Genomic DNA, 27368 nt, shown 5'->3' on the forward strand with positions numbered 1-27368 from the left:
CAGGTTTGTATTGGAAGCCAAATGAAGCTGGATAACTGTTCCCCCTACTTCTTAACTGCTGGTGGAATTCTTGATTGACTCATCTCTTTTACAGATCTGTAAAACCTACCAGAAGCTGAGCTGGGTGGAGGCTATTTAATAATCTGGGTTGAGGCAAATCAATCATCTCTGCTGAAAAAAAAATCCTAGGTTTACTGATAAGATCAGTACGATGAAAAATCACCCCTCTTGGAACTAAAATGAATTCTGAAACCAAATGCTATAAGTCACTTTCTGTATCTGAAATTCTGTAGACTAGATTAGGAACCGAGTCTAAAAGGCTAAAATACATTAAGTGAATTTTTCCGTGCTGGCTTCCTTTTGCTCGTTCGCTTATTCTTGCTCTTTGTTTTTTGCATCAATCCTCTCTTGCTCTGACTCTTCTGGAAGCATTTGCTGCTATTGAATCATATGAAAGTGCTGTGTTGATTCAGAGTGGTTTTACTAATGTTTATGAAAGTTTAGAATACAAATTTTTAGAAAACAGTGAGGTTTTCTGGTTCTTACATCAATAACTCCAAAAAAATCAGCATTCATGCAGTTGATACTAGAAAAACCTCTCATTAAGATTTAATATGGTAGCTCAAACCTATAATCCCAGCTGCTCAGGAGGCTGAGATCTGAGGATTACAGTTCAAAGCCAACCTGGGGAGAAAATGCCCTGAGGTTCTTAATCTCTAATGAATCACCAAAAAAGCCAAAGTGGACCGTAGCTCAAGTGTCAGAGCACTAACCTTGAGCAAAGAAACTCAGGGACAGCACTCAGATCTTGAGCTCAAGCCCCAGGACAGACACAGACATAATAATAATAATACAGTGATTGAAATCAACATTTCAGAGTTGAAGTTCCACATGAGAGGAAAAGCATGCACAGCTCAGCGAAGGCTTTATCAAACTTGCCGCCTGGAGAAGGAAGGAGCCCTGAAGATTTGGGGGAGCCCGTCTTGGTTGGTGCTTAGATTAGAACTAATGTACAACTACAGTTGCTGCCCACATAGATCACACCAATTCCATCATTTAGAAATGGTTTTGGTTAGCCACCTTGAGTCAAATATTGATGGACAGTCAGGATCAAAACTAGGCTCAAACCTGGCCTTATGCAGTCCAGCGAGAGGGAGAAAAGTTACCTGATAGTTAATTCTACAAGGCTGTGTCTCTTCAGTGAATGCTAAGAGGGAGAACCTATCAAAAGAAGGTACGCGCTACTAGAAAATGATGCCCTGCGGTCAGACGTGAGGAATAAGCAGAATTAGAAATGTTTTTTAAAAAAAGGTTATTCCTCATCAAAGGAAGTTTGGCCGTCTAGCTGGTGGTTCTTAAAAGAGGATTTGAATTATTGGATGTTAAAACGAGGCTGAAAACATATCAGAGGACACGGTGTGAAGCGGCAGTGTCTCCTTAAGTGCTTGTCTTCCACAAAGTCTTGCTCAAGCTCCGGCTCGCTCTACGTGTGGCCTCTTTCCCCTCCTCTACTCCGTGTAGAATGGTGCTTTGTTCCTATAGTTAGTTAAGAGAAAGAAAAGTAGAGAGGAGCACTGCATAAAAAGACGACAGCTACGCAAAAACCTTTGGGATTAGGTCAGAAGCAATCTAGGCAGTCTTATAGACCATATCAAGGAATTCTAAAAAAGAACCAACCCTTAATTCGGATAGCACAGGGAATCATTTGGTAAGCCTTCAAGCAAAGAGAAGAGGTGGAGATGTATTTAGCATCAGCAGGCTTATGTTTGGAAAGATTATTCTGTCTACAAGGTGGAAAACAGATGGAGGCAGTGAAATGCTGAAATGTTCAATTATGTAAGTAACCCTTCTATTAGAAATATTACTAAATTAAAAGATCTCTGCCATATAATAGGGAAGAAGGATACAGAACCATCTATCAGTTCATCCACACATTTATTATACACCAACTGCATACTGCTGTAGGTACCAATTCTATATATTTTTTGGGGGGGTCCGGTCGTGGGGCCTGAACTCTGGGCCTGGGCGCTGTCCTTCAGCTCTTCAGCTCAAGGCTAGTGCTCTACCACTTGAGCCACAGCACCACTTCCGGCTTTTTTCTTTTTGCTTATGTGGTGCTTCGGAATCGAACCCAGGGCCTCAGGCATGCAAGGCAAGCGCTCTACCACTGAACCACCTTCCCAGCCCCCCAATTCTATATTATACACAATGATTCCTGGCTTCCTAAAGATTATATCATAGATAAAAACATGAATGCAAATAGTAAAACTTGTTGAAAGATAAACACCAAAAACAACCTACCCAGAAGCATATGAGGGAGAAGACAATGGCATGGAGGTTAAAAAATAATGTACTCATTACCTTGCCCATGTCATTGTAACCCCTCTGTATGGTATTTTCACAATAAAAAATTTAAAAAAAAATAGTCAGAGCAGTCCTCCCTGAGAAACGCTGCCTTGCATCATCTGTCATCTGTCAACGAGGTAGCAGCCAGTGTCTCAGAGACGACAGCATCTGGTGTGTTTGTGGATAGCAGGGAGGTAGGTATGACTGGAGCAGATAGCAGAGGTGCCCTCTTAGAGCTTACAACACCCAGGGCACACGGCCTTTGAAGGCCTATGTATCCACAGGGAAGGAAAGGGGAAAGGGGAAAGGAGAAAGGGAGAGAGAGAGAAAGAGAAGGAGAAAGAGAAAGGGAAAGGAAGCTCACAAAAAAGACTGAGAAGAGAGCAGAAAAGTTAAAAGTGAACTATTAATAGCTATGCAACGTAAACATAAACCCAAGGACAAGGCCAGAGAACTGGAGAAATCCTTCTGTGCTCCAGAGCCTGGATTAGGTGAGACAATCGTTGTCTACATTGGACAGGAGAGAAGAGGCGAGCGTGAGTGCCAGGCGTATGCAAGCAGGGGCTGCTGGAGCCTGAGGCAACCACGGAAACCCAGCAGCCCCTCCTGCCCTTTCCCTCTTCCAACTTCCACTACAAGCCTCGCGTCAGGCCCAGAGCAGTTGTCATTTTCCCTGGAGGGGCACGAAACAGGACAGAGGGAGACCTGACGCAGTTCAGAGATCAAAGCAGACCGAGCTGTCTGTCTGCATGTCCAAGGCTTCCACTGCCCACACTGCAGCGGCTGCTGACCACACCAAAAGACAGACAGACAGACAGACAGACTCTGGTGCCCTGAACATAATTGAAGCACTCACAGAACTGAGATCCCGCTCAGTCTGTAAGCCACTGACTTCACAGAAATGACATTTTTCAAAGAATGATTATTGTGTCAGTACCTATTATACTTTTTACTCAGAATACCACACAGCCAATCAAAACTCATATATATATACATATATATATATATATATATATATATATATATCCCATCATTAAATGATAAATTGTAAGAGATGGATCAGATTTTAAAAATAACCACACAGGGACTTTAGAATAATTATGATAAAATGTTTTTAAATCTAATGGAAAAATAGACAACCTATATTGCAAATGGGGGACTTTATCAGAGGTAACTATTATATAAAAGGGTCAATGAAATGAAAGAACTACATGCTATTGGAGATGGAGAATAATTTTAATAAAGTTTCAGCAAAAAAACCCAAAGCTTCTACTCACATACATAAATCCCAATATAGAAATATTAGCAAAAGTAAAACATAAATGTCAACAATTCTACAACAAAGAAATTGAAAGAAAGTAAAGTAGATCAAATCTCAATGAGATCAAAAGGTCAACGATAAAAACCATCAATAAAATTGAAGACATAGGCACCTGATTAAAAAAATATACAAATAAACTATTTTGAAAACTAGGATATTTTTTAGAGTTAACTAACAGCAAGGTCACTAGTAAGACAGACTAAAGGCAATTCAGTTTATAATTCCTCATTTATAATTTTGAATTACTAAGTGTCCAGAAAAATATGTTTTGAAAAAATTTGCCTTAATATATGTAAACATAGAGTACTAGTACCAACTGCACTGGCGATTATTACCATATAGTGTGTGCATATAAATATATATTATATTTCTTCTCTAAAATCCCCAAATACTAAATTCTGAAACCCATTTGACACCAAAAGTTTTAGATGATGGATTGTGGACCATATGGTAAATTACTTTTATTAAATGAACTAATGGGGAAAAAAGCAAAAGTAATGAGATAGATATTTCACACATAATAAAAGAAAATGTAAAAATAAAACTAGAAGTAAATATAATCAAATTTAAATAAATAATACAAGGAGTTGGCTGACAGTGGCTCCCACCTGTAATCCTAACTATTCAGGAGGCTGAGATCTGAGAATCATGGTTCAAAGCTAACCTGAGAAGACAAATCTGAGACTCTCATCTCTAATTAACTGGCAAAAAAAATTGAAACTGGCTCAATTAACCACTCAAAAACCAGAAGTGATGCTGTGGCTCAAGTGGTAGAGCTCTAGCCATCAGCACAAAGAGGCTCAGGGACAGTGCCCAGACCTTGAGATCAAGCCCATGACTAACAAAAAGGAAAAATGGAAGGTAATTTAATAGGAAAATCTATGCATTTTCAATCTGTCTCCAGATGAATGACATCAAATCTACTTAATTCAGAACATCATGTTACAAACATTTATTTCATGCCATAAGCATTAGAACTATGTCTAGAAGTGAAAATTTATCCCTTAAGCCAACATGAGCATACACTTCTATACAATAAATCTTGTTTTTCCCAATGAAGAGGTCTGATTTTCATGAATGCTTACAGGTATTTGTATATTATACTTTATTCTGTATGAAGAAATACTAGTTAGAACTTATCATAAGAGTTCTGGGTTTAATAGTACTATATAGGGCCACATATCAAAAATGTAATTTATGAGAGAAATAATAGTTTTACTAGACCATATTAAGACATACATAAAGATAAGGGCCTAATATCCAATTAAATCTTCAGCACCACGGTCAGCATCTCCCCCTCTATGTTTTTGCAAGTGCTAATTATGAACATTAAAAAAACCTTTTGAATTTCAGAGGTTGCAGAATCTTTAGGTTAGCCAATCATTCTGAAATCAAAGGTCCTGAGGTCAACCACTCCAACACCCATTTAATATTGGCACTTACCTTATTGCCAACCAAGGTCTAGCTCTTCTGATCTCATGATGGCAGTAATATGTACAATTCACATGGCTATGCCATTAATCTAAGTGAATGATTAAGTCATCACTCAAAATAGTATTTACTCTGGATATATAATTTTATTTTCATGCTAAAATCTAGTAATTTGGCTAGATAGTGGCGTAAATGAATACAGGGGAAATATAACAAATGAGAACATGTTCAATTGCATATTGAATTAAGTGTTTCCTTAAAATACAATTGAATTCAAGAGGTGGTAATGATGAGAAAAATCTTCACAGGGGATTTAAGGATCTGTCTAAGGTCCTGCTTTCTCTGGATGGATGGTAAGTAGATGGTTAAGTAGAGGTGGGGTAAAGACAATGTATAAGAGTGTGCAAGACAGAATGGAAATGAACTCGGAAAATTGGATAACATGCTCTCATATTTCATAGAAGATTTAGCATCTAATGTACCACCTGTTGGTACATTTGTTGGGCCTTACACAGTAGGTAGGAAGGTCCCGTGTAAGAATCCCCTCATGGTTAAACTCAGCTCCATCCCTGAGACAGCGGTGAGGATTGAGTTAGGCTTTGGTAGGAGAGCAGTGCTTCACCATGAAGACCCAGGAGCTGTGAGGATTCCTTGCTACCCCTGTGGACGTGGGAGTTTCACACTAGAATACCTCAACCCAAAGAAAGTATCTAGTGGCTGCTAATAATATAACCATAGGCCAGATAAATGTGTTAAAATATGGAAGCAAAAAGAGTCACGGAGCAAATGATAGGGCACAATAACAAAACATGTTTCTCAGATTCATACCCATCAGGCATAATGAGACTAGCAGATCAAGAAACAATTCCAATGAAAACATGACTTAGTACTTCTAGTTCCCCAGGGGAATGGGTCATGCTATGCAGTATGTGAAGGCTCACACAGAGAAGGTAAGTCAAGAAACAGAAGAAAGTAGAGACAATTATGAGCCAGAGCCCATACTGGTATGTTCATGGGAAAAATCTGATGAAGCAAGGTACATTGAGTTACGCGTCGATTTGATAGTCCCTATGATTCCAACAGGTTTGTGATTACAGTAGTAGCTCCTAATTGTCTGGCACCCAGATCTGGAATAATTCACGAGAGTGAGAATAAGTATTAACTTAATGAATGAGATTTTAATAAGGGAGGTGATTGGGATGTGGTCTCTAATTGGTTGGCTTGGGTATCAATGGCACATCCCTAGACAAGTTGTTTACTATGCTTACCAATCCCCTAAGCTTGGGGAAAGCAGTCCCTTTCATGTCCCCAGCCACTCCACCAAGAGGTCAAAGTATCATGAAACACAGAAAATAAAGAACATAACTAGTCCACAAAGTACAATCTAAAATCTATAGGATCTGAGAATTAATCGAAAGAATTAGAGTTTGCAGACAAAGTCAATTTGATATCTAGATCTTGAAACATTTAACATTTGACTAGAATCAGATATATAGACATCTGATGATAGACAGAGAGAGAGAGAGAGAGAGAGAGAGAGAGAGAGAGAGAGAGAGAGAGAGAGAGAGAGAGAGAGAGAGAGCTTTATTTCTCTATTTTAAGGGAGTCATGACATTACCAGCCTGAACTGGAAAATGGCCATCAAGTTGCCGGATAAAATTAAGGTAGTTTCAAATAACTTCACTTTTGGAAATGTATGAACTTTAGACCTAATTATATTATACTGGGTATGATAATTTACCAATCACACCACTCTATAGATTGAAACAATAAATACACTTCCAAAGCTATAGTTATTATATTCAAGTATCAGCTTACTTAACTTTCAGTTCCTGGCCAATAACTTAATTCTGAACATATATTTAAAACAGACATGGTTTTAAATCACATTTCATTAATGGGCTCTATTTTAAATGAGTTCCTTTATATAAGTAAGGCTTACTTTGCGTTTGATTTGTTCAAAAGCGATTTTAAAATCCCTTGAACCTTAAATGAATATGTCTTAATGCCATTCCTCTTTATGGTAATACATATAAAGAGGTAGAAATATTTCAACTCATTCTTTTTCTCTTTACTCCCTCCACAAGGGACCTAATTGTGCTTCTTAAACACAAAGTGACAATTTTTGATACAGATTTATTTAATTTTTAGAAATTACTTCAAGTAATCAAACATAAGCATTAATGAGAAACATATGTACGTCTCTTACATTCTAGAAATGAATGCAAAGCAACATTGCAATCAAGGTAGGATCAGGTTTCTTGGCCTAGTTGTGCACATGTGAAATCAGAGAGCCTGAGAGGTGAGTATAGGTGTATTTTCATTGCTATGTGTGTTTGTCTGTGTATTTTGTGAAAGACATATGTCTGAGTTAGCTCCCAACAACTCAGAGAAGAGCTCTTTTATATGTAGCAAGATACACTCCAGGATATTAACGCTCCAGCATTTCTAAGCGGCTCTGTTCACACCAGCTCCAGAGTCAACATCATGAAAGGAGCCTCTAGCTGCAAAAAAGCACACAAAGCAACAAGATGAACCAGTTCCAAATGCCATAAAAATGGAAACCGGTTCAAGAACAACTACCTGTTTGTTCAGAAAGCACTCCAAAGAGCAGGAGGGTAAATAAAACTCAGAACCTGTTAGATTTATAGGCAAATAACCATTATCTACTATGTATAGATGAGTGAAGGATAATTTTACGCAAACCACAGTATGTAAACTCAAATAAGTATGAACTAAGCCTTCACAGTAAGAGCAGGAAGTTCGGGGGAGGGGGGAGGAAATAAGGAAATGGCATTTTCTATGTGGTGTATCACCAACCTGGGAAATCCATTACAGAGCCAAATCCTGGAACAGGATTTTATAAAAGGACCTGGCTTGAAACAGAATACCTTTGGTCTTGAGCGGTGACTTCATACCTTAAGCAAAATTCCTCTTCCCAAGATCTAATTACTAATTGGTCTTCTGTAGAAGATTATGGAAATAGAAATTATAGATTTAATATTACAGATCCTATAGTATGAATTCCTTGGGAGCCTTTACCATGTAACCACTTGTGAATGAATTTGTTTCAGTCAAGTAGTATCAGGAGCCAAATACCCTAAATAACAGATCATGGGATTTTATGAACTTCGGCTTCAGAGCTTAATAGCAAACTCATAGTTTTAAGACATTTTTCTCAAAACTAGAGCATTTTGATTTTAGCCGTTTAAAATACCTTTAAATTTGGTGGATTTAAAGTTTGGGAGTAAACTCAAGGATTTCCAGATTTAACTTTAAAAAAAAAAATGAGTCGTGATGGTAGATTTTACAGGTTCTATAAAATGCCTATAAACAGATTCAGTAAGCTAAAAGCACCAATTTACTTGTAGATATCCATATCTTGATGAGACAGATGTAAAGAATCTGACATTTGTAGCTTTCCTTTGAAAGGCATGTGTTCAAAAATAAGAAAAAGTCCTTTTGAGGGTAAATTTTACTGAAAAAAAATTTATTTAAAAAGATTTTTTAATTAAATGCTTCCGTGATTTCACGTTATAAGGCAGAAGTATAGCATTAATGAATTTGAAGAGGCTTTGCAGAAATGGCTGATTAAATATGGGCTCTGGAGAAAGGAAGAATTGCAAGTGAGCCAGAAAGGAAAAAGAGATGGGGAGAAAAGAGAAAGCAAAGGGAAGAATATTACGCACGAGTGGCTTTCTGTGTACTCATGAATCACACACCTTCACACACGCTGGCCTCTTGCTGCTAGCTGCCAAGTATTGGAAAAAGAATGTTAACTCAGCCTGGAAGTGTTAGTTCATGCCTGTAATCCTACCTATGCAGGAGGCTGAGATCTGAGGATCATGGTTTAAAGCCAGCCCAGGCTGAAAAGTCCCCATGAGACTCATCTCCAATTAACCACCAGAAAGCCAGAAGTGGAACTATGGCTCAAAGTGATAAAGTGCTAGCCTTGAGCAAAGGAGCTCAGAGACAGCGCCCAGGCCCTGAGTTCAAGCCACTTGACTATCATCACCCCCCCACCACCACCAACAACAACAGAAGAATGATAGCTCCACAGATCTTGAATTCGTTGGCTATATAAAGATTACCTTACCTTGTGAGATTCTATCAGTGGTGGCAAAGATTTTGTTTTTTCCCAATCACTACCTTAAAAAAAGACACTAAACAACAAAACCAAATTAACAAAGCACAATACAAACCTTAAAATAGAAGCAGGGAGAGATGCACTGTTAACAACCACAAGACTTGTATGTCAATGGCATTTATGTGAGAAAAATTAAGGAGAAGTGGCAAGTTTTTGTAATTCCTGAGAACCAAAAACATCCGTCGGATCACTCTTGAATAGTACAGTTTGAAACTACTAACCCAGCCAAAAAGTTCTCAAGACTCCATTTCCAAAATAACCAGCAAAAAACAGCAGGTCTGGACTTGTGGCTCGAGTGGTAGAGCACTAGGCAAGCTGGCAAGCCGAGTGAGCTCAAGATCCTGAATTTAAGCCACAGTACTCCCCGCCCCCCCCCCCCCCGCCCATGAAGCAAAATAAAATAATCATTCTCAATTCTGTGGGATATACAATTAATTCTTTTTTCCTTTCTTTCTTTTTTTTTTTTTTTTTGTCGGTGGTGGGGCCTGAACTCTGGGCCTGGGCGCTGTCCCTCAGCTCTTCAGCTCAAGGCAAGCACTCTATCACTTGAGCCACAGCACCACTTCAGGTTTGTTTCTGCTTATGTGGTGCTGAGGAATCGAACTCAGGGCCTCATGCATGCGAGGCAAGCGCTCTACCACTGAGCCACCTTCCCAGGCCTACAATTAATTCTTGTGTGCATTCTCTCCCCTTCCCCTCCCTTCTTCCACCCATCTCCCATGGGATCCACTCTCTCATCTTGCAAGTATCCATTTCCTGGAACTTATTTTGCTGGGTTTTGACTTCGTTTTTTTAGAGAATTATTCTGTTTGTGTTCTCCATAGACTATTACACTTCAGCTCATTCATTTGTAAGCCCTTGTTTACAGATCAAGATGCATACATAAAGTGCTTTGTTAAATGGCAAAAACAAAAGTCAATGCATAACCTAAAATTAAGTTAAGTAAGGGAAGGGGTGGGTTGGGAGGGGTGAGCAAGGAGGTGAAAGGTGACATTGACAAAGACACACCGTATTCCTAAACTGCTTTGGTGGATAGTGACTCCTGCGTAGAAAGGAGGGCTTATTGATAAGTAACTAGAGGGGAAATAGTTTAAAGATTTTGGCACATACACATATACATTTTACGAGATGGAAATGTTAATTACTATGATTTGATCATTGTACATTGTATATATTTATCGAATTGTAATTGTATACTCCATAAATGAGCATATATAGGTCATTTATAAAAAGAGAATTAAAAATCCATACTAGCACAAGAGCAGAAAAAATGTGAAAGCCATGTTTTAAAATAGAAAGACCAAAAAAAAGAAAATTTAAGTTAATAAAGAAACAAAGAGGCACGTGAAGCATTTAAGGCAAAATGTCAGGGAGGGGGGAAACTTACAGCTTAGATTCTGTTTCTGGAATGTAGTCATTTCTATATCACAAGCGCGGCCCATATGCAGAAGGAAACGAGGGAGGGAAGAAGGGAGAGGAGCAAGAACAGAAGTGAGTACACAAGAGAAGAAAAATGGAGAGAAGTAAAAGCTTCAAGGTGAATTAAAAATTGTAAGATATAATTATGTTCATATTTACACTGGGATTATGTCATTCAGTGAAAAATAAAATATCCCACACCAGAAGAAGCATGTTTATTTTTCACCCAACTCCGAATTTATTATTGCCACTCTGCAGGTTGTAGGAACGAATCTGTTCTTAGGAGTTAAAAGGTATGTCACACACATGGACTGTGATAGAAGTTGCTTTCAGTTGATCTGGCAGTACTAGGGTACATTTTTCCAAAAGAACACACAGGATAGCATAACTGGAGCTACAGAATTTTCTCACAAGGAACTTCTTCTTGAACATGTATGTATAAATCCACATCTACAAATGCACACAGATCTATGCAGCCAAATATACATCTCCTGCCTGCATTAGCTAATACCTTCATTTCTATGTTCTCAAAGCATTATTCAACCTATGAAAGTATCTGAGGAAGGACAAAAGCGTAAGAATGCACTACTCATGGATGTGTGAGCCACTTCCACCCTTCAGACTCTCGGAGCAATCCAGTGATGTCATAGTTGTTTTCTTACGTCATATTGGTTGTCAACAGAGGTTACCACTATCAAGGAGGGATGTATTGTAAAGGCTCTTTTGGGCTGAGATCTCCTTTGCATTAAGATGTTCAATGTGAGCTCAACTTTATCTGAGAAGTGAGAAGATGACCGCATTACTATCCAGTGGCTGTGGTTTCTTTGGACCACAGTGGCCATTTGATGGTGTCCCAAAGGCAGTTGCCAGGTAAGAAAGAATTTTCTGTAGATGGTTGTAGCATATAAGGACTGGCCGTATGTTTAGTTCATTCTCCTTAAATAGTTGTACGTGTCTGTGAATACAGTACATCTCACTTAACGTCATCCCTTTCATCATACATTCCCATCTCTCCCAAGCCCACTCATTCACTCAACATTCCTTCCATTTTGATACATATTCCTGAATATGGTGATGACATTTCCCGCAGTGTAGACTATTTAAAACACATAAGCCTTACACTGCTGTTTTTGTTGCTCTACGGATAAAATACAGAACAATTACTATGTCTAAAAGCCATGAATCTCAACATGACTTTGTTGTACAAAAACACTTCTGCACCACTTCATGCCTGTAGAAGATAACCAAGTATTTTACGCTCCAGTATCACGTTCTTCATGATCCATTCCCTCCGGGGTTTTCTAAGCTTATCAGACTGTTACCTGATTACAACATAGAATTTCCTGTTTGTCCATGTGTGTGTATACTAATGCCTTTCCCTATAACATCCCTATAATGTTCACTGTGGAAAAAAAAATTTATTCATCTTTTGAGAGTCCTGCTCTGAGCCTCTATCCCTTAAATTGAACAGATTACTCCTGCTTTGGGGTCAACATTCTGCTTGTGTCATGCTGCCATTATGACATATGGCAATGTGTTCAGCAATTTTTTTACTTACCTACTGGAAAACTACTTTATACCCTGCTTTAAAACAGTGACTATCTTTTATATTGAGTGACTACTCTATGTCAACCACTGGCAATGGAAGTATAATTAGATATCTGTGTTGTTGTATCTTTCATTCAATCTTACTGAAGAAAAAAAAACAAAACCATGTCCATAAATTACCGTGTATGCAGTAGAATACAGAGCACTTTACTGAGTCTGGAGCTTGGAAAATGCTGGTAGGGGGAAGAATTTTGCTTCAAGCACCAAAGAGAGATATTAAGGCTTTCCAGTGAAATCCAGTCTGGTCCTTTTGCCCCAAAACCTTCTCGAAACCAACCTTCCATGCTACTATTATCATTAGGGTTCTTTGAACTTACATGAGTGCTGTCATGAGGGATGTTATATAGCTTTGCACTTTCTCACTTTTATTAAATTATAAATCTGAGGCAGCAAGCACTTTTCTCAATCCCTTTTAACATTTACTTGGGCTAATAGGGTTGACAAATTTAAGAAGGAAGTGGAAATAATAACCCTGACTAGCATTATCATGTAATTCTGAAGTATATGCTGTGTTCACAAAAAATTAATATTCTCCTCACCACCTTTTGCTATATGAGTATCACATTTTTAAATAGTGTAGACAATGCTCAAGTGACTCAAGTCCTATGATTAATAAATAGGCAATACATAATAAATAGTAGGCAGGTAAAAATTGGATTTACAACAAACTCTTCATTCCTTTGATACTGATTATGGCCACTAATGTGATAATGACCTTGCATAAAATAATATATAACTTTATGTGAATTTCACATAAATTTGCAATAACTCTAGAATACATACATCATTGTTTTACAAACAATAAAACTGATTGCTAACTCAACTTGCTCAAGGCCAAGTGAATAGTGAGTAAGTGGTGGATCAGGGACTCCCACCTAATTGTGGACTACACCAAGTATTTACTACTTGTCCACTTTCTATCATAATAAATGCTCCTACTCAAGAGCTTTATACATGAGACCTCTGCTTCCTTCATCTTCTTTTAGATTGATTTGCGTTGGGTACCTCAGAAGGGTTTTAAAAATCCTTCCATCTTTACTAAGCCGTTGTACAAAGCAGAATTTATGAGACGTGCCTCTTCATCGTGTCACCGGTTCATCGTTTTCCTAGAGCTTTTTTAATGCTGCAGATCTGTTGCATGAATAGAAAATATCTGTATCTATTGGGACATCAGTGGACATTCTCTATCATGAACAGACCTGCAACGAATACTTAGGGACAAGAATTTTTGTGGACTTTTATTTTCGTTTAGTTGGATCAAAGCATAGCAGAGAAACGCTAGGTTATGTGGTTCAGGCAAATGTTACTGAAAGTGCTGAAGTATTTTCCACGCAGGTGTGCCATTGTACACTCATGATGTGTATGATATCCAAGCAGCCCATGTTCCTATTAAACAGTTGCTAATTTCTAACCATGTAATGTTAATTATTACTGAGATCGTTGTGACAGGCAAAATATTGCCCCACCCAAAAACTAGGTTCACAGTCTATCCCTGGGAACCTAAGTAGATTACTGTGCATAAATGATTTAACAGGGAGATATTGTTATCTACATGTGTACACACAACTTCTCTAAAGCAGAAGATCTTTCCAACCTGTGGCTCTACAGTCCATTCCTCAAACAACTGAGCACATCACCTTTAAGATAATTGTGTAGGAGTAAAGTCAACCAGTGCCCATGAACACCTGTATCCCATGATTAGAACAGCGTTGTTTATGATTGCTGAAAACTGAAAACAACCTAAATGTTCTTCAAATGGTGTCTGAGTGTCTATACAATGGAATATCTCCTAATATTGGAAAGATGGCAATACTGAAGAAAAACATGGATGACGCCCAAATGCATTATGCTAAGTGAAAGAAGGTACACTACATCTGATTCCAATATTCTGGCAATATTCTGACAATTCTGACAATATTCTGGCAAAGGCAACATTATAAAAGAGAAAGCAGGTCATTTTTCAGAGCCTGCAGCAAGGCATATAGGATGTCTCTACAAGGAACACCCAGGAATTTTTTTGGATGATGGAACTGTCAAACAATTTTTTAATAGTTGGATCATTATATGACTTAGGAGCTTGTCAAACCTCTACAAACTATATGCCATAAAGAATACATCTTATTATAACTAAATTATACTGCAGCTTTTCAAAAGAATCATTCTGTACATAACCTTCAGCTTGCTTTCTTTTCTCAATATAATTTTCTGTGCAGTATCTCTATTGTGTGGTTAGTGATAGTTGACTTTTTCTGCTGTATAATACAGTTTGGGGTAAATATTTCAAATGAATCCATCCATTCTACTGTGAAAGTATTTTGGAGCCATTTTTTAGTTTTTCTTTTTCTGCAACACATCAATACTATTCTGACAATTCTTGGAACAGTCTTTGTTGTGCACTTGTTCTAGAATTTTTTTGACATAGAGAACTAAGAGTAGAATTGCTGAGACTTTTTCTGTTCAACTTCATATAATAATCCAAGACATTTGATATTCAAGTGGTTTATTATCAAGTGGTCATTCCGATGTACACTTAGCTTAACATGTTCACTAATTACCAGAACATCAAATTCTCACCACACTAAACCTTTTTTGTGTGCGTGTGTGCTATTCCTGGGATTTGAACTCAGAGCTCAAGACTAGTGCTCTACCACTTGAGCCACAGCTTCAGTTCCAGCTTCTTTTGGTGGTTGAGATAAGCATCTCATGGACTTGGCCTCCTGTGTAGTTAGGCTTAGAGACATGAACTACCAGGGCCCAGCCCTATTTTTTTTGTGTGGTGGTAACTATGTAAACTGACATTCCTTTTTATGTATCACTTTTTCTTGTTATCACCTTTTTCTTTTTCCTCTTTCCTCTTTTTGCCTGTTTCCTGTTCAGTTGTCTTTCTTTTTGAACCATAAAGTAAAGGCACAATGCCTAGGTGCATCTGATAAAAATGAACTCCAGGAAATGGAAGCATTGTTGCTGGTTTTGTTTTCTTTTCCTTTTGTTCATGTATCTGTCTTTGGAAAGATGATGGGAGGGCACGCAAGTGGATGGACAAAGGGTGAACAAATACAGTGGTAGTAGTCATAGATACTATGTTGAAAATGAACTGTATAACTTGTGGGTGGGATGGGAGGGAAAAATTGGGAGAGAAATGTACTTTTTACCTGACTTATGTAACTGTAACCCCTCTGAACATCACTTTTCCAATAACAATAAGAAATGGAAAAAAATCATACAATGCAAATACTTGGTCATCTTTTGATTTCTTCTGTTGATAAACAAGTTATTAATTTAATGTTGAGAATTTATTGGTATTTTATTTTGTTTTCTGTGTCTTGCTTTTAAGATGTATCCTTAACTAAGATTCATAAAGATATTTTGATTCATCCCACATATTTTAAAGTTCTATTTTCCCACTTAAATATATCCAAGGTAGGATTGATTTTCACTCATGGCGTGAAATAAGGCTCTAATTTCATTTTTCTATAACCAAGCATCCCATAATCATTTATTGAAGATCCATTTTTCTACAGTACCTGAAAATCCACTTCAGTTATATTCAAGCCCACTTTTATGTTCCCTTGGGTTCTATTTCTCTAAATAACACCACACCCTGCAATTATTTTCCTGTTATGATACATAATAAGATCAAACTGAAGCCAGGTGCTATACCACTAACTACTCAGGAGGCTGAGATCTGAGGATTGCAGTTCAAAACCAGCCTGGGCAGCAAAGTCCATGAGACTCTTATCTCCAATTAACCACCAGAAAACTGGAAGTCCCGCTGTGGTAGAGAGCTCACCTTGAACCGAAGAGCTGAGGGACAGCACTCTGGCCCAGAGTGCAAGCCCCACACCTGACAAAAAAAAAAAAAAAAGACCTCAAGGTAATCTCCTTAATTTGGCATTTTGATATCAGACATAATAGCTCAAATACTTCATGGATGATTTTGTATGCCTTCTGTTACATATACTTAATAGAACCTCTGTTAATGATACTAAGATCACTTGTTTAAAATGCAGATGGCTGTCTCCTCATTGCAAATGGAGAACATTTCTTTATCACTTATGTAGTAATCTGATAACAATAACTGACATGTTGTAACTTATTTTAGAGTAAATAGTGTTTAGGTGTATCCAGTTTTTGAGTTCGCAAAATATTATTTTTCTCTATTACTCAGGCATTTTATGTAAAAAGGATGTGAATTATAGTTTCTTTCAAAAAAGATTGGATTGAATGTGTAAATTATTTACTTGTCAATTTCCAAGACCTCTTCAAGGATTTGATGTAGTGGTTACTTTTAATAAATGTGTTTTTTATACTCTTGATTATTTTATACTCTATCTGCTGCTGAGTCCATTTTTTACTTATTTAATGCACTGAGTTAAGTGTAGTGATTCTGCCTTTTGATACTGAAATGGACTCTGTGCCCATTAACACGTTGAGTATCCCTTACTTTCTTCCCAGACTTTTCCCAACACAGACATAATTCTTGCCTTCTCTGATTCATGCTTTTCACTTGACCCATATGTTGCCCCGGTTTTCAGCCCCTCTCCTTTCTGGTTTCTAGGAATTTCTCCCAGGTTTGTTGCTGCTGCTGTTTACTTCAAGCTCTGTTCTCTGTTCCACTACCACCTATTTATTCAGTGCTAGCTATGGGCTAAATCTGTTCTGAAAATTCAGAGATGAACAAAACTAACCTGAGCTCAAGAGTCTTTAAGCCAGAATCCTTGTCGTAGTGACTGCCTGTGAACGGGCGTGGCAGTGAGTGCACGGCGTGGCAGTGAGTGCAGGCGTGGCAGTGAGTGCACGGCGTGGCAGTGAGTGCACGGCGTGGCAGTGAGTGCATGGGCGTGGCAGTGAGTGCATGGCGTGGCAGTGCACGGCGTGGCAGTGAGTGCATGGGCGTGGCAGTGAGTGCATGGGCGTGGCAGTGAGTGCACGGCGTGGCAGTGCACGGCGTGGCAGTGAGTGCATGGGCGTGGCAGTGAGTGCACGGCGTGTCAGTGCACGGCGTGGCAGTGAGTGCACAGCGTGGCAGTGCACGGCGTGGCAGTGAGTGCATGGGCGTGGCAGTGCATGGGCGTGGGAGTGAGTGCACGGCGTGGCAGTGAGTGCACGGCGTGGGAGTGAGTGCACGGCGTGGCAGTGAGTGCACGGCGTGGCAGTGAGTGCACGGCGTGGCAGTGAGTGCACGGCGTGGCAGTGCATGGGCGTGGCAGTGAGTGCACGGCGTGGGAGTGAGTGCATGGGCGTGGCAGTGAGTGCATGGGCGTGGCAGTGAGTGCACGGCGTGGCAGTGAGTGCACGGCGTGGCAGTGCATGGGCGTGGCAGTGAGTGCACGGCGTGGGAGTGAGTGCATGGGCGTGGCAGTGAGTGCATGGGCGTGGCAGTGCACGGCGTGGCAGTGAGTGCACGGCGTGGCAGTGAGTGCACGGGCGTGGCAGTGAGTGCACGGCGTGGCAGTGAGTGCATGGGCGTGGCAGTGAGTGCACGGCGTGGCAGTGAGTGCACGGCGTGGCAGTGAGTGCATGGGCGTGGCAGTGAGTGCACGGCGTGGCAGTGAGTGCATGGGCGTGGCAGTGAGTGCACGGCGTGGCAGTGAGTGCACGGCGTGGCAGTGCATGGGCGTGGCAGTGAGTGCACGGCGTGGCAGTGAGTGCATGGGCGTGGCAGTGAGTGCACGGCGTGGCAGTGAGTGCACGGCGTGGCAGTGAGTGCATGGGCGTGGCAGTGAGTGCACGGCGTGGCAGTGCACGGCGTGGCAGTGTGGCCTCCTGGCTCCGGCTGTTCTGGAGGGTTAAAGGAAATCCAGTCAGACGCACCACTATGGGAGCCCCTTGCCTGGCGGCTCAGGAAACCCGGTGATGGCTTCAGCCCGGGGTGACAGGCCTAGGAAGGTGGGCCCAGCCTGCGCCGCCTTCGGCGGGGAGGTCGGACTCCGGGGGCCGTCGCCCCAGGTCTCCGGGCCGGGGCCGGGTCCGACCCGGCTGCACGGGGGTGTGGGGGGGTCCCCGGAGGGGCGTTAACGGTTCAATACCCCACGGAGGCCTTGGGAGATGGCCGGGCACCGCTCGCACGTCGCTCTGCTCTGGGCCGGCGGGTGGGAGCCTCGCGGACTCGCCGGCCCAGGCTGGCTCGGAACCGGATCCGCGGACCCAGTGCAGGCCCCTTTCCCCAGCGCACGCCCCGCGCGCCCGGGGACCCCGGATTCCCCCGCGGCGGACCCGCACGGCCTTCTGGACTCCGGCCTGCAGGGGGCAGTGTGGCCCGGGGGCGACGCCGCGCCGGGGAGCGCCAAATCCTTCCCGGGGGCCGTCAAAGGAGTCACGGGGGCCGGAGCCTCGGGACTGAGCCTGCGCGCGGAGCCCGGCGCGGCGGGGCGCGCGCATGCGCCGTGGGAAGGGCCCGGCGCGGCCGGCACTGGGCGGGTCCGGGCGGCTCCTGCGCGTCGGGGCCCCAGCCGCGGTGGGAGGAGCCGGCGGCTTCTCCCTGGTAACCGTCGCGCCGCCGCGGCCCCGCCTCGCAGGCCTCCCGGCGGTCCTCGCCTTGGGGGTGCTCGGGCCCCGGCACCCCGGAAGTGCCCCGCGGCCTCTCGGAGACCCGCCGCCGCCATGCAAGGGGAGGACGCCAGATACCTCAAGAGGTGACCGCCACCCCGGGCGGGGCGGGCGCGGGCGCGGCCACCGGGGCGGGCAGGGCGCCCCGCGGTGCGGGGACCCCGAGCCCTCACCCGACGGCGCCCGGGAGCGCGGCCGGAGCGCTGCCCTGCGGGGGGGAGGGGGCAGGGGGAGGGGGAGGGGAGGGGGATGAAGGGAGAGGGATGAGGGGAGGGGGGAGGGGATGAGGGGAGGGGGAGGGGAGGGGGGAGAGGGATGAGGGGAGGGGGGAGGGGGATGAGGGGAGGGGGGAGGGGATGAGGGGAAAGGGATGAGGGGAGGGGGGAGGGGATGAGGGGAGGGGGAGGGGGATGAGGGGAGGGGGGAGGGGGAGGGGAGGGGGAGAGGGATGAGGGGAGGGGGAGAGGGGAGGGGAGGGGGGAGAGGGATGAGGGGAGGGGGAGGGGATGAGGGGAGAGGGGAGGGGGATGAGGGGAGGGGGAGAGGGATGAGGGGAGGGGGGAGGGGAGGGGGGAGGGGGGAGGGGATGAAGGGAGAGGGGAGGGGGATGAGGGGAGGGGGGAGGGGAGGGGGGAGGGGGATGAGGGGAGGGGGAGGGGGGAGGGGAGGGTGAGAGGGATGAGGGGAGGGGGGAGGGGGCAGGGGGAGGGGAGGGGGAGGGGGGAGAGGGATGAGGGGAGGGGATGGGGGAGGGGGAGGGGGGAGGGGAGGGTGAGAGGGATGAGGGGAGGGGGAGGGGGAAGAGGGATGAGGGGAGGGGGAGAGGGATGAGGGGAGGGGGCAGGGGGAGGGGGGAGGGGAGGGGGGAGAGGGATGAGGGGAGGGGGAGAGGGAGGGGGAGAGGGATGAGGGGAGGGGGAGAGGGAGGGGGAGAGGGATGAGGGGAGGGGGAGGGGGAGGGGAGGGGGATGAGGGGAGGGGAGGGGGGAGGGGGGAGAGGGATGAGGGGAGGGGGGAGAGGGATGAAGGGAGGGGGGAGAGGGATGAGGGGAGGGGAGGGGGAGGGGGGAGAGGGATGAGGGGAGGGGGAGGGGAGGGGGGAGAGGGATGAGGGGAGGGGGAGGGGAGGGGGAGAGGGATGAAGGGAGGGGGGAGGGGAGGGGGAGGGGGGAGAGGGATGAGGGGAGGGGGAGGGGAGGGGGGAGAGGGATGAAGGGAGGGGGGAGGGGAGGGGAGGGGGAGCAGGGGAGGGGGCAGGAGAGGGGGGCAGGGGAGGGGAGCCTTGGCGAGGTCAGGTCTTTTGTGGGCGTCCTTCCGCCCCTGGCTGGCGCCCCGCGGGCTGGGAGGGGACAGCCCGGGTTGGATGGCCCCTGTGTGGTTGTCGCGTCCACGCAGAATCGGTGCCCAGCCTCCCATCAGGCAGGGCAGGGCCAGGCAGGGCGGGGCCAGGGCCAGGGCAGGGGTGAGGACAGGGACAGGGACTGGGATGGGGACGGGGGTGGGGGCAGGACAGGGGCAGGGCAGGGGCGGGGCAGGGACAGGGGCAGGACAGGAGCAGGGCAGGAACAGGGGCAGGGACCAGGGACAGGGGCAGGGCAGGGACAAGGGCAGGGGCAGGGCAGGGCAGGACAGGAGCTGGGCAGGGACAGGGGCAGGGACCAGGGACAGGGGCAGGGACCAGGGGCAGGGCAGGGGCAGGGCAGGGCAGGACAGGAGCTGGGCAGGGACAGGGGCAGGGACCAGGGGCAGGGACCAGGGGCAGGGCAGGGGCAGGACAGTGGCAGGGGCAGGGGCAGGACAGGGGCAGGGACCAGGGGCAGGGCAGGGGCAGGGCAGTGGCAGGGGCAGGACAGGGGCAGGGGCAGGGCTGGGACAGGGGCAGGGCAGGGACAGGGGCAGGGACCAGGGGCAGGACAGGGCTGGGCTGGGCTGGAAGCAGACCAGCCCTCCTGATCTGGGGAGCGCCCAACCTCAGGCGGGTTCTAGAACAGTGTCCTCCGAGCTGCTACCTGGTACTGTTTTGAGGTAACCATATTGAATAAGTGCCACCTGTGCAGTAATGTCACCCGGGACTAAACCCACGCAACTCACAGCCTTAGTGAGGTACAAACAAGTAAGTGTAGTGACACAGACTTTATGTTCTTCCATGCTTTCAGAGTTGAGGCCTTTTTAACTTGACCTCTCCCTGTTCCCCTCTCACTCCAATAGTGCATCACTTTGCCCTGCAGAAAGAACCCTCTCTCAGTCCTTGTGTGTGTCTGTGCTTGATTCCTGTGTGTCTCTCTTTGTCCCATACTTGCCCTGTTCTTTATGCTGCTAACTTTTCATTCTCGGATTTTACTTACATGTTACTTTTTTTCGTAGCTCTTCCCTGAGTCTCCTTGTGCTAGCCCACAATTCAGAACAGATATACCTATTAGGTTCTCACAGTACTTCATGCCTCATGCCTTGTTTTCGCCTGGTGTTAATATTCTCTGTTTTATTCTGGTCCATAAACTCAGAAGTTGAAGGCCATATGTATGTGTGTGTCTTACCTATCATTGTTCTAGCACTGTGCCGGAGCACAGGTTATTAAATAGAATCAGAATTAGACTAGAAATAAATGTAAGGCAAATCATGTAAGATTTACGAACATAAAATTTTATTTCCAGGATATTGGGGAACCATTGAGGGATTTATTTATTTTTGGGGGGATAATATGTAATGTTTTATTTGTTCCTCTACAGACTTGCAAGCATTTGGCAAATAACAGGTTCCTACTGACAGAGAATAAGGGATGATTTTATAACATAAAACTTCATGTAAGGTTCACGTTGGCAAATGATTTGTCCAATCATCTAAAGATTCTAAGGCTTTCCCCATTGAGGGATTTTAAAGGATGAATGGTATTCATTCATTTCTTAAACAGTTATTCAGCCACATAGATTTTCCTTGTCTTTATAGCACTTATACTCTAGCATATAATACAGAATTTAAACACTTAGAAAGAAAATGCTGGTATCATCTATGTGTTGTATGTAATAAGCATGTAGCTCTGAAGCCATACATTTTCACATAGTATGATTGTGCTCCGTCTGTGGCCTACCAGACATCACTATTTCATTCCATTCCTTTTGGTAGCTGAGTAATACTTCGTTCTGTAGATATACCACATTTTATTTATTCATAATCCATCTGCTGATGAATATTTGGATTGTTTTTACCTTTTGGCTGTTGGAAATTAATTTGTTATAAACACTACAAAGTTTTATTTGAAACTTGTTTTTGATCTTTGAGTATGTTCCTGTGCGTGGAGTAACTGGGCAATAGGTGTTTCTATATTCATTATTGAGGAGCAAATAAGGTTTCCTACTAACAATGTGTGAGCATTCCAGTTTCCCCAAGTTTTCACCAACACCTGTTACTCTCTTGTATTGTTTTATGGTTATGGCTATGTTGATACCTTCCTTCGAGTTTGGCTTGCATTTACATAATTATTAATAACATGGAACTTTCACATGCTTCTTGGCTTCCATAGAAAAAGTTTTATTTTCATATATTCTAAATTCTAGACCTTTATCAGATAGTAAAATGGGTTGTCTTTTCACTGTATTGAAAGTGTCAAAACTTTGTGAAGTGCAGTTTACTTATTGTTTGTTTGTGAAGTGCAGTTTACGTATTGTTTCTTTGGTTGCTGTTTCGTTTGATTGCATTTCAGAAGACATCACTTGACCTTTAGTTTTTTTCCTAAGCATTTATAATTTTAGCTCTTAAATTTATATCTTTTATTCTTTCAATTTAACTATTATATGTAGTGTGTGGTAAGGTTCCTGTTTTATTCTTTACACATGGATTTCTATCTGCCCGTATAATATTTGTTAAAGAAATTGTTGTTTTGTCTATACATAATATCTTTGTTTTTTGTGTCTTTTGTGGGGTTTTTTTTGTCAGTCATGGGCCTGAACTCTGGGCCTGGGTGCTGTCCCTCAGCTCTTCAGCTCAAGGCGAGTGCTCTACCACTTGAGCCACAGCACCACTTCCGGCTTTTTCTGCTTATGTGGTGCTGATGAATCGAACCCAGGGCCTCATGCATGCAAGACAAGCACCCTACCACTGAGCCACCTTTCCTCCATCATTCTTTTGTATACTGTTTATGTTGTATCTTTTCCCATCATTCTTTTGAATACCGTTTACATTGTATCTTTTCCCATGGTTTTACTCTGAACCTTTTCATGTGCTTGGATTTAAAGTGACTACTTTGTAGATAGCATATACATGGATCATTTCTTATTTATGCAGCTTGCCAGTCATTGCCTTTTAACTCAGAACTTTATTAAAATTTAAAGTAGTTATTGATAGGACTTAACATCTTCCATTTTCTTTTTTTCTGTATGTCATACCATTCCTTGTCCCAGAGTTCCTCTGTTATTATCTTTTGTGTATTATTGATTTTTATTGTATTGTCATTCCCTCTTATCTGTATGTTTTAATAACTTTGAAAATTATGATTAGCATGCTAAACTTACTAACGTTTTTAAAATAAGTACCAATCTAGATTAAATATAAAAATTTGGCTTCTATACATTCTTATCTTGTCATATACTGAATATTTTAAATTGTGTGTCCACTAAGGTAGATTTGTAATTAGTATTATAAATATTTTTCTTGTAAATCATTTGGAGAGGTATTATAAACTCAAAATACAGTTATACTGGCCTCTATATTTACTAGTAGTTATCTTTAACGATATTATTTATGTCCTCGCATATCTTCAGTTACTGTCTAGTGTCTCCTTCAATTCAAGCGGAAGGACCCCCGTTAGCATTTCTTACAGAGCAGTTTTACCACTAATGTCTCTGTTTCTCTTCCTCTCCCCCTCTTCCCTTATTTCTTTCTCCCTTGTTTCTTCTCTCTCCCTTCTTTCCTTGCTTTTGTTTCTTACTTCATCCTTTTTGGTACATCATAATAAATACCCACATTACAGCAGAAAGAACTGAAATTATAGCCCATTTGCTTCTGCTGTATTTGAGCTAGAAAAAAAATCTGTTATACCAAATAAACATTAGGTTGCTAGACAAATACTTTAAATCATTTGTCATACATATGTTTAAAAAACTAAAGAAAACCAGAACAAGAATTAAAGAAAGCCAGAAAGTATTATTTCAATAAATAAACCATATCAATAAAAATACAAATAAATAGTACTAGTAAAAATACATGGGATGAGCTGGGCTCCGGTGGCTCACACCTGTAATCCTAACTACTCAGGAGGCTGAGATCTGAGGATCATGGTTCAAAGCCAGCCTAGGCAAGAAAGTCTGTGAGACTTATCTCTAATTAACCACCAGAAAACAGGAAGTGGTGCTGTGGCTCAAGTGGTAGAGCGCTAGCCTTGAGGCTGAAGAGCTGAGGGACAGTGCCCAGGCCCAGAGTTCAAGCCCCACGATGGACAAACACACACACACACACACACAAACCACGGAGGGGAGGAGGGTTGAGAGTGAAGAAAACTGGGAGAAAATGAAGGAAGAGGTGACACTGTCTGATAGGAAATGTACTCACTACCTGACTTACGTAACTGCAACCCCTCTGTACATCACCTTTATAATAATAGAATAAAATAAAACAATGCAGTCAATCTGGAAAAAATGACATGCATTATGAAAGGTTTCATATAAAAATATTACAGCAGAATAAGTGAAGGAAAATAGTAGCAGGGCTGTTCAACACCAGATTTAAGCACAGGAAAGAATAATCAAACTTGAAGATAAGATAGCTCCAGTGAAGTTAGCCGGTCTGAGGTGCAGAAGCTGGCCTTAGCATACGTCCGTGCCTACTAATGCACAGCACTAGTACTATCTGCAGCAACTTGTGCCATCTTGACACAGTTCCCAGTCAGGCCAAATGGAAATGGCTTAAAAACTCCATGGCAGGTTCAAAGCAGAATTGGTGGCGAGATGGGTTTCATTGGCTCTTGTTGCAGTCAGCTGTCCACAACCGGTACTTGGCTGCTATCCTCAAGGTTGTGTGAGGCTAGGTCGAAGCCCACAGGGGGTTCAAGCACAGTTCAACTCATAGAGCATACCTGACTGCAAACCCTCGTGCTGAGGGGAAGTCCCACAAAGATCTACCCTGCTTGTGTAACCTTTCTTCCGAGGAAACACTCACTGTGCACTGTAAACGGCGGGCTATCTTCTACACATCCAGTAAGGTTCTGTTTTTCAGTGTTTGGGGAAACGCCAGCCTTTGGAGTTCCCCACTCTGCTGTTGTCACTATATTCGCTACTGTTAGGATTATTATTTTTTTTTGGGGGGGGGGTCCGGTCGTGGGGCCTGAATTCTCGGCCTGGGCGCTGTCCCTCAGCTCTTCAGCTCAAGGCTAGCGCTCTACCACTTGAGCCACAGCGCCACTTCCGGCTTTTTTTCTGCTTATGTGGTGCTGGGGAATCGAACCCAGAGCCTCAGGCATGCAAGGCAAGCGCTCTACCACTGAGCCACCTTCCCAGCCCATGATTATTTTTTAATATATTTCTTTTGCCTGCATGCTCTCTCGTCTCTTGTCCTAGGACTTCACTCATATATACTATGGCTACTCAATGTATAGCTCTGAATCAAACTTTCACTCTTCATCCTTTTGTCTGTTGTTTTAGTTATGTTAACTATTAACCACAAATACGCTGTTTCTGATTTGATATCATGGATGAATATAAGTACCCTAAAACCCATTGGGAGCTGGGACACTAATCACATGAAGTGTGCCTGTAGGCCCAGCAACTGTAGAGGCTTGGCAGGAGGATTGCTTGAGCCCAAGAGCTCAAGACCAACTTGGATAATACAGCAAGGCCCTCTGTCTACAAGCAAAAAGCAAACCAAAACACGAGTCCTTTAAGATTTAGGATTATTTCGTACTATTCAGAGGATTCCTTTTTTCATGGTTAGATAGTAAAGGGGCACTTAAAATCGAGGGTCCTCTTAATTAGTTTTCAGATATAATAAGTTAGAGTTGGCAGCATATTGGGGACAAGTCTACATTCATTTCACAGTTGGTCTTAGAATATAGTCCTCCTGCTTTCAGCCCATAGTTTAGAGCATTAACAAGGCAACTGCTGTTGAGTACTCTGAACTCAGTTTTTGTGTCCCTAGTCATATGTGACTATTAAAAGATTCTACATCTCCTAGCGATAACTATTCAATTAGTGAATATCCCCTAGGACAAAGCAGCCTCAAATTTGACCTACCTCTCTCCATTTTCAGTTTATCCTGGGTCTTAGCACTGTGATTTTTTTTTTTGTTTTCTATGCCTTCAAACAGATACAAACATACATATTTCAGTCCTCAGCTTTTTAAATTTTCTTGAAATACATGTTGATTTTAAATACCTAATCCTGTAAATTTTCATTATCAAGTCCTTATCTTGGTAGCAGAAATGCAAAACTTATTTTGATGGCATCCATCAGAAATTATAAATATGAGTAAATATCAAAGATTTTCCTTCTCAGTGTCTTTAAATACCTGACTTTTAAGCAAAACTTTTTTAGATGTAATGCATAAGACAACTCTTGGCATTCTGCAGTGGCCTGTGATTTATTGCATAGTGCCAGGTGTATACATGTTCATTTGTTATTTGACACAACTTTATAATCCTTTTGGCAGCAATAATTTTTCAAAAAATACCTTTTTAATGAAAAGCCAAGTATTTTTATTTTTGTTTCTCAAGAAAACTAGTAATGAATGGAAGAGACATTTATTTTGTATGTCAGAGATCATTGTAATATCAGAAACCACATGAAGTCTGCAAACGTAAGGATGTATTTCAGAAGTCAATGATTAAGAATGTTATGCCCCCAAAGTAACATAGTTAATACAGTTACAGATGGTGTGATTTATATTACCCTTCTAAAGTATCTCGGCTCATAGAGATTTAAAAAATCCCCATCATTGTATTTGCAAAATAATTTAGCACCTTTATTTTTCCATTTTTCTTGTGCATTTCCTAATACTGACTCCAGAGCCTTTCCTTTCTCTGCATAAATAATTCAAGTAAATGGATCATTTTAGAAATTACATTGATAATAATGAGTCAAAGTATTCCTAGCTGGAAGAACATCCTTAAATATAATGTAATCTGAATAAATTTGACATGTTACTGTATTTTGTATTATATCTCATCAGATTAAAAGATTCTAAGACCTAGCTGGCTAGCTGTGATTGAGTGAGAAATTTGTTTCCATTGTTTAATTTCCTTTAGTACAACTCATTTTTATCATTTTAAGTGGTAAAGCAACAAATACTGATTAATACATTATTTATTGCAGTTCATTTTGTAACTTTAGGGGTTTGGGAATTAAATGTATTTGGGGTGTTTCTGAAATTACTACTGAGAGTATAACATATATGGAGATGAGTGTTGATTTGAGGTGAGTGACTGTCCAACATTCAAAGTTTTGTAAATGTTTATTTGTCATGTGGCCTAGTTGTGGTTATGATTTTATTTAGAAACTAATGTTATAATTTATACAGCCATGGTAAACAGTACATGATACATTATATATTATAATTTATATAATT

The 27368-nt window shown here is 42.5% G+C and overlaps 1 protein-coding gene across 3 annotated transcripts in view; it reads left to right on the top strand.

Moving 5' to 3' along the window:
- Positions 1–11391: 11391 nt before the first annotated feature.
- The window catches only part of LOC138818195 (kinesin-associated protein 3), a 117465-nt gene continuing 101488 nt past the window's right edge, over positions 11392–27368 (top strand). The window contains exon 1 of one of the 3 annotated variants that reach the window (XM_070009153.1): positions 11392–11534. In XM_070009153.1, coding sequence (XP_069865254.1) covers positions 11455–11534 — 80 coding nt within the window. In that variant the 5' untranslated portion in view covers positions 11392–11454. Of the gene's footprint in view, positions 11535–18684; positions 18908–20850; positions 20935–27368 lie in introns of those variants that run through there. The other 2 variants (XM_070009155.1, XM_070009156.1) reach the window with 2 other exon arrangements.

This window comes from Dipodomys merriami, unplaced genomic scaffold, assembly GCF_024711535.1.
Source record: "Dipodomys merriami isolate MVZ:Mamm:240054 unplaced genomic scaffold, mDipMer1.0.p SCAF_72, whole genome shotgun sequence".
NCBI lineage: Eukaryota > Metazoa > Chordata > Mammalia > Rodentia > Heteromyidae > Dipodomys > Dipodomys merriami.